General features: G+C 41.1%; 1 protein-coding gene across 1 annotated transcript in view; it reads right to left on the minus strand.

Moving 5' to 3' along the window:
- The window catches only part of CCDC81 (coiled-coil domain containing 81), a 37407-nt gene extending 24899 nt beyond the window's left edge, over positions 1-12508 (minus strand). Inside the window, exons 1-4 of the mRNA XM_059708204.1 lie at positions 12317-12508; positions 9207-9268; positions 5857-6010; positions 1405-1661 (exon numbers count right to left, since the gene is read on the minus strand). Coding sequence (XP_059564187.1) covers positions 1405-1661; positions 5857-6010; positions 9207-9268; positions 12317-12395 — 552 coding nt within the window. The 5' untranslated portion in view covers positions 12396-12508. The remainder of the gene's footprint in view (positions 1-1404; positions 1662-5856; positions 6011-9206; positions 9269-12316) is intronic.
- Between the last annotated feature and the right edge of the window lie 1149 nt (positions 12509-13657).

Below are 13657 nucleotides of genomic sequence, written 5' to 3' on the forward strand. Positions count from 1 at the left end.
AAGTATTGGATTAACCTAAAGTTCCATGATTAGATATGTTCAGACAGGTAAAGTGGCTTCTTTCTGTCCAGACTTCTCAGATCCTTCACCGTACTCTGTCCTTGAGGATGATACAGGCAGCAGTTCCCCATCTGCAGTGGCCTCCAAACCCTTTTCTCAGACATCTCTCAGGACTAGTTCTTTAGAAAATGTCCCTTAAAAATCGTGTCTTAGCGTGCAGCAGGCCAATTACAACATTACCCCCCCCCCCTTTGAAAACATCTATCGAAACCACAAAGTTCTGCAGAATCCCTGAATGTTCAAGATGGGCCAGTGCTTTGGCCTTGCTTCTGATTTTGCAGACCTTGCCTCGCATTTTTATGGAAAAGAGAGGGTTACAGCTGTATATGTTTCCACTTTCCACCCACAGGCCCAGCATCCCTCTTAACAATCCTGTATGGAAGCCAGATTGTGGGAAAGACACTAAAGACACATAATGCAAATGCCATCACCTAAATCCACACCCCAGAGCTCCAGGAGAGGAGAAAGTAGAGGGCAAATTTAGACCATATTGATAGCCTTTCATTTTATAGATTTTTCATTTAAAAGTCAGGCTTTTGCTCTCTAGAGGGACACAGGATTTTATAACATTTGTGATCATCCAATTCATTCACACCAACTATGTTAGTTCACAGAGGGGCCCCTAGAGCACACTGAGTATTCAATGAGTCCTGCAGAATGACTCTTTCATTGCCTCCTTAAACTCTATGTACAACTTTCCCTGAAGGCCACACCAGCTACCTCATGGTGAACAATGGTCACCATAGTGAACAGTGATCAGCTAAAAAATTTCTTCTACAACATGGAAAATTAAAAACTAAAGGTCCACCTCCATGACTTGATTAGATTTTGTTATAGATTTTATGTAGATTTTTTTGTTGTTGTAGAATAGTATAACCAGAAAGAAAGAAAGAAAAAAAAAGAGTGATTAGAAAGTCTGGACTTGAATTTCAGTTCTACCACTTACCAGCACCCCGCCTTCAGGCTTCCCAAGCAACCTCTTTGAGCTCCCATTTTTCTCATTTGTAAAATCAGATGATGATAATGCTGGTTTTATAACATTTCGAGATGCAAATGAAATAATACATGGGAAAGAACTTTATAAGCTACAAGGTACTATAAAGCGTTCAGAATTATAAGAGTTTCTATTACTACCTATATTTTTCCAATGGTATGCACTCAAAACTTGGTTTAAAGTTCCTTTACCCTTCTACCCTTTTTGTCAACGTTATCATCTATAAGTAAGCACTGTTTTGCACGTGAGGTAACTGCTTTTTAAAGTACAGTCAGCCTGAATTTTCCTTAATGACCTATGAGGGGGCGGGGAGAAGGGAGGGGATTAGGAGAAGGAAAACATTAATTTACATTTGCTAGGGCTTTTGCCAAAGTCCCGCTTCCATCCATTTTACAAAGGAATTCCTTCAAAAATCTCATCTTCACTCTGCCGTCTTTGATCATGAGGACTCCGATTCCTTTGAATGTAAACTCCACATTTTGTTTGATTGAAATGGATCGTGATAGAAAAAGCAACGTCTCCTTCACACATCCTTCCACTGTATCCCTGTTAAATGAACCCTCCAGGGATATCATGACAAAATTTAGTGGAATAACTGCGATGTCACCTAGAAGAGAAAAAGACAGTTGGGGTGGGGGAAAGGAAGTGGAAATTACAACAAGGGCATATTATATACACTTACATATAATCATCTGATTCTCAATACTTGAAAATAAAATTGTCACTATGAAGCCTTTAGTTGTACCCAATGTAACACTATTCCTACAACTAACAACTGGTTATTAATAGGTATTAATCAGTACAAATCAATACAATTTCCCTAAAAATGTAGTGTGTGTGTGGGGGGGGGTTGCTCAAAATAAAAATAATTAGCTTTCTAAATAATACTCTAGACACAATTTAGATTTCCTCTTAGAGACATAGTAATAAATGCTTCTCTCATCAGACAGTTTCTGAATTTTTCAGCCCCCTTATCTTTTAGAACATGCTGCAGCAATATTTCTCTCTCCTCCAGTTATCATATAATTTTTTAATGATTGTAAATATCTATAAACATGAAGCATTTTGAAAGATAGTCATCTTCACTAGAAGTTACCTTGCAAATGAAATTGGGTCTTATCAGAGGATAACTTGAAGAAAGCTTTTCCTCTCTAATGAGTCCCACAAATGACTCTGCAAAGGAATATGACTATACCTAGCTGGAAGGAAGAGCAGGGTCCTTTCAACTAGAACGGATATAGAGTTATGCAAGGTCCACAAGTCAGGAAGGGGTAAATAGCAATGATCAACATGACAAACAAAAAAGGTCCACTGATAAAGGAACGGGATAAAGAGGAGATGACATTAGCTCTGGCCAGTGTGGCTCAGTCAGTTGAGTGTTGTCCTGTGTACCGAAAGGTCACTGACCAATTCAATTCTTGGTCAGGGCACAAGTCCAGGTTTTGGGCTCAATACTTGGTTGGAGTGCATGCATAGGAGGCAGCCGATCAATGTTTCTCTCTCACATCAATGTTTCTCTCTCTCCTCTCCCTTCCCCTCTCTCTAAAATCAATTAGAAAAACGTATTTTAAAAAGATGACGACATTCTAAACAACCATTCAGCAAGCATTATCCCCATACTGCTAGATAATGATTAACAAGCTTCCCTAGCCCAGTCAGCGTGGCTCAGTGGTTGAGAGTCAACCTATGAACCAGGAGGTCATGATTCGATTCCCAGTCAGGGCACATGCCCACGTTGTGGGCTCAATTCCCAGTAGGGAGCATGCAGCAGGCAGCCCATTAATGTTTCACGCTCATCATTGATGTTTCTATCTTTCTCTCCCTTTCCCTTCCTCTCTGAAATCAATAAAACTATATTATTTTTTAAAAGTTTCCCTATATTAGCCCACTGTCTCCTGCACAATGTTAATGGTAATTCTATACCATCTCCCACCATTTCATTTTTAAAAATAAATATCTTAAAAGAGGAAGCTATATTGCCTGCCTCTAGATTCCCCCTCCCATTTACCCAGTGGCTCTCTGCAATCAGTCCTCTGGTGGACTTGTCTCAGTAGGGGCACTATGATCTCATGAACAAGCCAGTGGATACACTGCAGATCTTATTGTCATGACCTCTCTTTAACGTCTGTTAACCAAGCCCTCTCTTTTCTAGTATCCATGGTGCCATTCTTGATTTTCCAGTTTCCTCTTTCTGGGTCTCCTTTGCTGGCTTTTTCCCTCTTGTATTTCTTATAAGATGGGGGTTTGTCTACTTTACAGGATTTTGTCCTTTGCTATCTCCTCTTCTTTATATTCTCTCCTGGGTAAACTTATCCAAATGTTGATCTCTAGTCTCCACCCCTCTCCTGAACTCTGGAATCATTTCTACCTAAATATCCCTACAAAAATCTCAATTTCAACATGTCCAAAAGCAAACTCAGTATTATACTTGCCACCACGATCTGCCTTTTCTCCTTGACTCCCTATGGCAATTAATGGCATGAATATTAATCTATTCTCCAAGAAATCTGAGTCATCTTAAATACCTTCCTTTCTCTTACTACCCAATACTCCAATCTGTAACCAAATCCCATCAGTTTTATACCTGAAACGTCTCGTGAATAGATTCCCTCATCTTCCCCTTGACTGCCACTGCCTTCACTCAGGCTTTTACCATATTTTACCGAACTATTAATTACAAGATCCATCTTCTTAAACTAACAACTGGACCAGTACAGAAAATCCCCTGCTCAAACACTTTCAATGGCTACTCGGTGCCTACAGGATGAATTCCAAAGTCCTTATCACACCATTTAAGGCCCCTCACAATTTGAACCCTAGCAACCACTTTTGTTTTACCTCCCTCCACTTGCCTCCACAATCATTTGCCCTGGTCACACAGGCACCTTTAACAGGATTCACTTTTCCCCTTATTCTTGAATTGTCCATACTGTTCCTGAAACATCTTCCACAGCTTCTCTATCAGTAAAGTCCTGTCATCCTTTAAGACCTCCCTCACATGTCATCTTCCTAAACCTTCCCAAGCAGAGTTAGCCAATCCTAGCATCAGATCCAGTTCTGATCAACACTGCTTTTGTAGCACTTACTAGTAACTACTTTGCATCATTTGCTTATATATCCATCTCCAATGCTAGATTCTGAGTTACTCAAAGCATTGACCATGTATTAATCATCCTTAAGAATCAAAAATGTTTTATTAGAAACCCAGCTAATTAATGATGAAGAATCATAACCCAAAAGATAAACTGCAGACAGAATTGTTCTTGTGAACTAATTCAGTCATGTATATTTAATTCTGAAATTCCCTCAACCTTGTGAAAATAATTAAAGACCTAAACTACTTTTGTGGACTGCATTACAAGATAAGACAGAAAATAAACTCCAATTCTAAGACACAGGTGTTTGGGGGTGCGGGGGGAGACTTTATTTTTATTTTCATTTTGTAGGCTTCTGATGAATTAGGATATTTCTTCTGTCATAAAACTGTAGGTAAAAATGGTTGAAGTCTGTCAAACATCATACTGAATATGTGCATAATGAATTCTAAGTATAGTTTGTATTTTTTCAATATATAATTTTTTGGTGGAAAGTTACTCTGAAATTTTTCAGGAAACTAAGTTTCAGTGTTTCACCTGCTGACGCTGCAGGTAGACTGTCTCTCTTCATCTGTATATGAATCTGATGCAGTGGGGATCATAAGAAAGGTCAAAAGAAATAGAGCCAGAAATCAGGGAGAGACCCCCAAAGGTCTCTAAGTGACCAGGGCCAGTGTCACAAAGCCCACCTCCTGAAGCTGGCATGTAAGCAAGCATTCTGGGACAGGCATCATGTCTGTCTTGTTTACCACTAATCTCAAGCACCTGGAACCAGGCCTGACACATAGTTGGCCCTCAGTAAATATTAGCAGAAGGAAGAGAGAATGGAAGGAAGAGAGAAGGGAAGGAAGAGGGGAAGGAAGGAAGGAAGGAAGGAAGGAAGGAAGGAAGGAAGGAAGGAAGGAAGGAAGGAAGGAAGGAAGGAAGGGAGGGAGGAATTTCTTAGGGTCTGAAATATGAATAAAGTCTGTACAGCACAAATGTGGCTTTTATAAAGATTTGCTTTGATGTCACATTAGGTCTTCTCAAGCCTGCCTCTTAAGCTACTGCCCCAGCCAGTTTGGCTCAGTGGCTAGAGTGTTGGCCCACAGACTGAAATGTCCCGGGTTCAATTCCAGTCAAGGGCATGTACCTCAGTTGCAGGCTCCATCCAGCCTTGGTCTGGGGCACATGCAGGAGGCAACCAATTGATGTGTCTCCCTCACATTGATGTTTTTCTCTCTGTGTCTCTTCCCGCCTTCCACTCTCCATAAAAATCAATGGAGCCTAAACCGGTTTGGCTCAGTGGATAGAGCGTCGGCCTGTGGACTGAAGGGTCCCAGGTTCAATTACGGTGAAGGGCATGTACCTGGGTTGCAGGCACATCCCCAGTAGGGGGTGTGCAGGAGGCAGCTGATCGATGTTTCTCTCTCATCGATGTTTCTAACTCTCTATCTCTCTCCCTTCCTCTCTGTAAAAAATCAATAAAATATATTTTTAAAAAATCAATGGAAAAATATCCTCGGTGAGGATTAATAACAAAAAAAAAATATATATATATATAAGGGCCTGCAGGAAGACTGGAAATTATGTTTCTACTTTAGCCCCTCCCCTCTGCCAAAAGGACCATGTGAAAAGTGAACCCCAGCTGACCACATTTTTGCCCTTTCATTTTCATTCACAGGTTAGTCACCCTCTGGAAAAATCTTAAATATTAAATATATTTACCAGGAGTATATACTTTGTTTTGTTTTAGTCCATGGAGCTGTATTAACTTCTTCGCCATGATAAATACGGGCCTCTCAAACAGAATAAGCTTGTTTCCCACATCAAATTTTTGCCTCATGAAAGTGAAAGTTCCAAGTCCTGGAATCTGAACCCCCTGAAAGGAAAAAAAGGATAAAAGATAGCAACAATTTACTGAAGGAGTGAAGAAATATAATCTATAGTATTGTTATTTTAAAAAATGAATAGACTTAACCTTAGCCCTTAAAAATTCAATGATCCTACAATCCTTTACAGCTACAGCATTTTATGATTCTATGTCTTTAAATAAGTTTAGTATAAAATGTAATATAACAACCCATGATGCCTTTCTGACATCAGATCCCTCATCTCCTTATCATTCAGAGGCTGTGAGGACTAAGAAAACTTGCATATGCTACAACTGCTCTTAATCTACTAGTATACCTAAAATTATTCTTGTCCTAAACTGTGGGACATTTTAAATTTTAATCATTTGTCATTGGAAGGAGAGAATTTAAGGGATCCTGAGAATTTCTGCTTTCCCGTTCCTTCTTTGAAATGTTATATCCCGTCCTTAAAATCAGACAACCCAGTGCCCAAGGCATATGGTGCAGTGTGGCAACCTCTGGTTCTTAAACTAGGTCTCTGTCTCTCTGGAAATATTAAACATCGAGGTTTGAATCTAGTCTCGGGAGAACCAAGATGGCGGCATAGGTTAACGCCGGAGTTTGCTGCTTTGAACAACTACTTCAAAAGTGAAACTAAAAGACGGAAGGGACATCACCCAGAACCACAGGAACGCTGGCTGAGTGGAAGTCCTACAACTAGGAGGACAGAGAAACGCACACGGACACTCAGAGGAGGCGCAGTGCTGAAGTCAAATTCTGAGGTGCGGAGTGCGCAGAGCGGGCTGGCGGCGGAGGGCGCGGTTGTTGTTTTCAATCGGGAGGGAGTCGCAGACTCTGAGCACCAGATCCGGGCGAGTCTTTAGGGACCCAGACTCAAACGGGAGAAGCAGGACTGTCTGGCTTCGGTCAGAGCGAGTGCAGCTTTCTCTCCGAGCTTTGCAGCGGGTGCTGGGACTCAGAGAGGCAGAGCCCCTTGGGACAGGACTGAGAGCTGCCATAACTGCTCTCTCCGGCCCACCCTGTTGATCCTGTGCGACCCGCCCTGCCCAAGCCCTGCACAGAGGCATTTGCCGGATAGCCTCAGGCAAAGGCTAGATTAGCACCTCCCTAGAGGACAGAAGTTCTCTCACTGCTGACACAGCTGATTCTCATAGCCACTTGGCCTGGAGGTCAAACCCTCCCTGGAATTAGCTACAACAATCAAGATTTATCTATAAGACTGCGAACAAAGACCACTAGGGGGTGCACCAAGGAAGCATAACAAAATGCGGAGACAAAGAAACAGGACAAAATTGTCAATGGAAGAAATAGAGTTCAGAACCACACTTTTAAGGTCTCTCAAGAACTGTTTAGAAGCTGCCGATAAACTTAATGAGATCTACACGAAAACTAATAAGACCCTCGATCTTATATTGGGGAACCAACTAGAAATTAAGCACACACAGACTGAAATAACGAATATTATACAGACGCCCGACAGCAGACCAGAGGAGCGCAAGAATCAAGTCAATGATTTGAAATGCGAGGAAGCAAAAAACATCCAACCGGAAAAGCAAAATGAAAAAAGAATCCAAAAATGTGAGGATAGTGTAAGGAGCCTCTGGGACAGCTTCAAGCGTACCAACATCAGAATTATAGGGGTGCCAGAAGATGAGAGAGAGCAAGATATTGAAAACCTATTTGAAGAAATAATGACAGAAAACTTCCCCCACCTGGTGAAAGAAATGGACTTACAGGTCCAAGAAGCGCGGAGAACCCCAAACAAAAGGAATCCAAAGAGGACCACACCAAGACATATCATAATTAAAATGCCAAGAGCAAAAGATAAAGAGAGAATCTTAAAAACAGCAAGAGAAAGTAACTCAGTTACCTACAAGGGAATACCCATACGACTGTCAGCTGATTTCTCAACAGAAACTTTGCAGGCCAGAAGGGAGTGGCAAGAAATATTCAAAGTGATGAATACCAAGAACCTACAACCAAGATTACTTTATCCAGCAAAGCTATCATTCAGAATTGAAGGTCAGATAAAGAGCTTCACAGATAAGAAAAAGCTAAAGGAGTTCATCACCACCAAACCAGCATTATATGAAATGCTGAAAGGTATCCTTTAAGAAGAGGAAGAGGAAGAAAAAGGTAAAGATACAAATTATGAACAACAAATATGCATCTATCAACAAGTGAATCTAAGAATCAAGTGAATAAATAATCTGATGAACAGAATGAACTGTTGATTATAATAGAATCAGGGACATAGAAAGGGAATGGACTGACTATTCTTTGGGGGGGAAAGGGGTGTGGGAGATGTGGGAAGAGACTGGACAAAAATCGTGCACCTATGGATGAGGACAGTGGGTGGGGAGTGAGGGCGGAGGGTGGGGCGGGAACTGGGAGGAGGGGAGTTATGGGGGGAAAAAAAAGGAACAAATGTAATAATCTGAACAATAAAGATTTAATTAAAAAAAAAAAAAAACATCGAGGTTTGCAAACTCAGGGGCCAAGAAAGGATGTGAGTGAAGTTATGCAGTCAGAGAATGTGGTGGACAGACAGAGCATGCCCCATCGAAAGGGGAAAGCCCATAGCCAGCTCCAGCCAACTGTCACACACACAAATGAAAATCTGGTATTGTTAAATCTGATTTTTTGAGGAAAAAAAATCCAAAATTTTATATACACTCTCCCAATTTTAAGTGGCGATGACTAATTCAAATTACTAGACCAAACAAAATTAGGTTGAAGGATGACTTCAGCCCAAGCGCTGTCACATAGGGTATAAAAGTTCCACAACCTCGAAGCTCCCTCCAAACTCCCCAAATATCTGTCAGGAAGAATTAGTCCAGCCCTGAGAAAAGTTTCTCATTTTTAGCAAGTTGAGTTCAGTCCCTGTCTTCTTATATTGCAATTAAAATCCAATCTCTACAAGGAGGAAAGACACGAAGCATTATTATATCCTTCTAGATCTAAGCCAGGAACTATCGGATCACAGATAAGCAGAATTCATTTAGTTGCTCTCCACACACACAGGCTGATTAGTGATATACTGTGTATCCTAGAAGAGCAGAACTTTCAAATATTCACAAGTCCCAAGTGTGCGCATCATAAAATCACGAGACCAAAAGTTAAACCGGGTGGCTCTAAAGTCTGCTATCCTGCTCCCAGCAAAATTACATGGGACTAAGGTGGAAAGATTCTTTGGACTCCTACCTTGTGTAGGGATAGCTGCCGTTCCACAAATTCCGATACATGCTCCCAAATAGTAGAGACATCTGTAATTCAAAGGAAACCAAAAATAATTTATTTAGTAGTACCTTAGTGCTAATAAATAAAAATGTAAATATTAAATGCAGATCAAGTAACCATGATTCCCAATTAATTTCAAATTAACAGAAAACAAGATTATTTCCCAAAATTAATTTTCCAGGTAACTAACCCTTTAAAGTTCCAAAAATGAAATTAGAAATATAACAAGTATAATGAAGTTTTAAAGAAAATCTTTCCAGAATGAAGGGAACTCTGTCACATATTTCTATTGATGTGATAAAATTAACCCAGTATAATCTACCCTCTTCTTATTGACCCATTCAACAAACAATTGAGTGTCGACTCTGTGCCATCTGATTCATGTGAACATTCATTCTTATACCATGCTGTAACATAGGAATAAAGCCAAGGGTGTCGTCCGATATGTCAAGATGCCGCCTTCAATCTGCATCATGGATACACAGTATACTATAATTAGGTATTTCCTTTATTCTTCCCATACTATTGTTTTCCCCACTCTTCCCCACACCCATAGACAAAAGAAGTCTACTGCCAGCTTCTAAGAAGTAAGGTCTTTCACCCAGTCCCAACTGTACACTAAATTAAAAATATCATGACCGAAAACATCAATTCATTAATAATACAGAATCTCCGTATCCAGTCTCATGGAGGCCTTTCAAAGTTATTAGGTCAAGCCGGCCAGCACGAATCAGTGGTTGGGCATCAACCTATGAATCAGGAGGTCTCCTTTTGATTCCCAGTCAGGGCACAAGCCCAGCTGCCAGCATGATCCCCGGGGTGGGGCGTGCAAGAGACAGCTGATGGATGATTCTCTCTCATCATTGATGTTTCTATCTCTCTCTCTCCCTCTCCCTTCCTCTCTGAAATCAATTAAAAAATTTTTTAATGTTATTAGGTCAAAACTGTTAAGTCTTTCACCTAGACTCCTGATATGCAGCTCAAATTTCAGGAAAACAATCTACAGCAAAGGGAAATGATTTGATTAGGCTCAGGAAAAACTCTATCGCCTGCAACCAAACCCTAGTGAAAAGACTTGACTGATATTTCAGTCCACCCTTGTTGCTTTACTCTATAACAGTGGTTCTCAACTTTCCTAATGCCACTGTGTAAATTACAGAATAACATATACTAGTATGCTTTAAATGGATATTAATATCAACAATTAAAAGTAAGTTCCTTGACTTTATAAAAGATCATCTTCAATTAAAATACTGGCATGCAAACAGAATAAATTATTACTGAGAAATCTGAACAAAAACCATGTTCCCAGAGCCTAATGCAGTGGAAAGGTCAGTGGGCTGCATGGATTCCTAGCTGTGTAGTCACCAATAGTTTCACCAGCTCACCTCTGTCCTTCTAAGTACTATAACTGCATAACATTAAACGGGTGAAACATACAGAAGCAGCAGGGCTTCATACATACAATGATGAAAAGTTAATTTATGTGTTTTGCTGAAATTGGGGCGGGGCATTTGTGAAAGTTAATAAGTAGTCATTTGACTTTTGCTTCTGTCATTCAACCAATAAAGCTCTTGCTGAAGTCACAAATGGCCTCCTTGTCAACAAACTCAATGGGCATGTTTAATTTTCACCTCTCTGACTCCTGTCATCTCTGACACTGGTTACCACTTGCTGACTGTAAATTTATATTTTTATTTCTGTGAATATTTGATTAATGCATCTTTCTCCAGTAGATTATGAATTCCAAGGTTTCTGTTCACCAGCAGTTCTCTAGTACCCAGCACATAGTATGTTCTAAAAATTACTTGAATGGCCCTAGCTCAGTGGTTCTCAACCTTCCTAATGCTGCGGCCCTTTAATACAGTTCCTCATGTTGTGGTGACCCCAACCATAAAATTATTTTCGTTGCTACTTCATAAATGTAATTTTGCTACTGTTATTAATCGTAATGTAAATATCTGATATGCAGGATGTATTTTCATTGTTACAAATTGAACATAATTAAAGCATAGTGATTAATCACAAAAACAATATGTAATTATATATGTGTTTTCTGATGGTCTTAGGTGACCCCTGTGAAAGGGTCATTCGACCCCCAAAGGGGTCGCAACCCACAGGTTGAGAACCGCTGCCCTAGCTGGTTTGGCTCAGTGGATAGAACATCAGGTCTGTGAACTGAAGGGCTCAATCCCCAGTAGGGGGCGGGTAGTAGGCAGCCCATCAATGGTTCTCATCATTGATGTTTCTATCTCTCCCTTTCCCTTCCTCTCTGAAATCAATACAAATATATATATATTTTTAAAAATAAACAATTAGTTGAGTGAATAAATTATCTATAAATTTATAAATATGGCAAATATTTTTGAAACCATAGTATTTAATGCTTCTTTTAGAATTATTTTAACAGGGAAAAATAGGAGTGAAGCAGAGGAAAGAGTAAGAAGACGCATCTACTTATCTACTTGTCTCCTCAAATGATTTGGTTCAAGCCTAGCCAACATCACTAAGTTACAATGAACTGATAGTAACCCCGAATTCCATTGCTGGAGCACCTTTCTTCCCAAGGGCTCCTATCTCTTACAGAATGATCTCAGTGTCGCTTTGGGGTGACTCTTCTGAGAAACTATGCTTTCAACCAAGCCTAGCACGTTTTCTATGAAAAGCTGCTGGGTCCTCTTGCTAACACCCAGCTCTTATGATCATCTCACTTCCTTCATACAACCCCAAGATATCAAGGGCAACAAAAAAAGTAGCTGTATTTTTGCATGAACTTTGAGGAGCGGGCGTGGGGTGGATGTTATAAGCTAACATTTATTGAGCATTTACTTTGCCCTAGTCCTGGAGCTAAGTGCTGTATAGACATTGTCTTACTCAATCAAAAGCCTTAACTGGCCCCTGTCTCTTATTACGGCAGTCAATACAATTGTTTTTGGGCATCCAGCCTGAGCCTGATATGCCAAGGTGGTTGCCAAGGTGACATGGCCACTTCAGGGGATAGAGAAGGTCTTCCACTTGGTCCCCAACCAGCAGATAAAGGTTTAGCCCCAGGGCCCCCACCTCAAGTCGCTTACCCTCCTGGCTCAGCAAGGGCAGTGTGGGCAACACATTCTTGCCCACATCCTGCAGGCAAGGGAAGATGGTGTCCAGCATCTCCACTCCTCAGTGGGCTCTTGCTGGGTCCTCAACTGGTCTTTTGTCTTCCTTCTGGAACTTATACAAAAGTGATTTTCCCACCCGCCAGTCCTCTCTTCCCAGACCTTTGGATAATCCTTAAACATACAAATTACCAAATATTGAAAATTTTCTCTCTTAAATGTCTTTCCTAGCTGTCCCTCCCCCTGCCCTGGCTCTCCCTTGAGCGGCTTCCACCGCGGGAAAACCAGAGCTGAAAAGCACAGGAATGAGCGCCTGCAAAGCCTTGCTAGCACTGCGCACCACAGAGAGGCAAGAGCCTCAGCCGGGGAGGGACCGGGCCAACCCAGGGGAGGGAGGGGCGCGTTGCTAGGATGTAACAAAGGGTCGCTCCATTGCTAGGGCCTTGGCCCCGCCCCCTAAAATGATCCCCCAGGGTGGCCCAGTGATTTCAGCAGCTCCAGATAGCGAGGTTGGGAATGTATTTTAACGTTGTTTGCTTCCCCTCTTACCCTGGGCAGCAAAGAAACTTGGTCCTTTTTGTAATCACCTTATACAAATCAGGGACTACCTTTTGCCCTAGCGATGGACATTGGAATCTCCGGATCTGTTTGAGGGTTTAAATTTGAGCTGGAATTTGTTTCCCAGTTTGGGTTTTTCCTGGGCTCCCCCTCCGAGGAAAAGGAGTGCTGGAGGATTGAGGAGGGAGTTGAGTATTTTTGAGTCATTTGACTTCAAATTCAAAACAGTTTGTGCACTCAAAACCGTGTTTTAAATACAATACCAAGTAGCAGGAATACTGTAGCTCATATATAGTCATAATAAAAGGGGATAAGTGCCCACTGTGTAAATTATAGAATAACATATATTCTTTAAATGGATATTAATATCAACAATTAAACATAAGTTCCCTGACTTTATAAAAGATCATCTCCAATCAAAATACTGGCATACAAACAGAATAAATTATTACTAAGCATATGAACAAAAGCCATGTTCCCAAAGCCTAATGCAGTGGAAAGGTCAGTGGGCTGCATGTCTGCAGACCGCCCCGCCTCCATGGATTCCTAGCTGTGTAGTCACCAACTTAAAGAATTAGAATGAGTCCTAGCTAGCTTGGCTCAGTGGATAGAGCGTTGGCCTGAGGACTGAAGGGTCCTGGGTTCGATTCCGCTCAAGGGTACATGCCTGTGTTGCAGCCCAATCCCCCGTAGGGGGTGTGCAGTAGGAGCCAATCATTGATTCTCTCTCATCACTGATGTTTCTCTTTTTCCCTCTCC

Source organism: Myotis daubentonii, chromosome 9 (assembly GCF_963259705.1).
Source record: "Myotis daubentonii chromosome 9, mMyoDau2.1, whole genome shotgun sequence".
In the NCBI taxonomy this organism is placed as follows: domain Eukaryota; kingdom Metazoa; phylum Chordata; class Mammalia; order Chiroptera; family Vespertilionidae; genus Myotis; species Myotis daubentonii.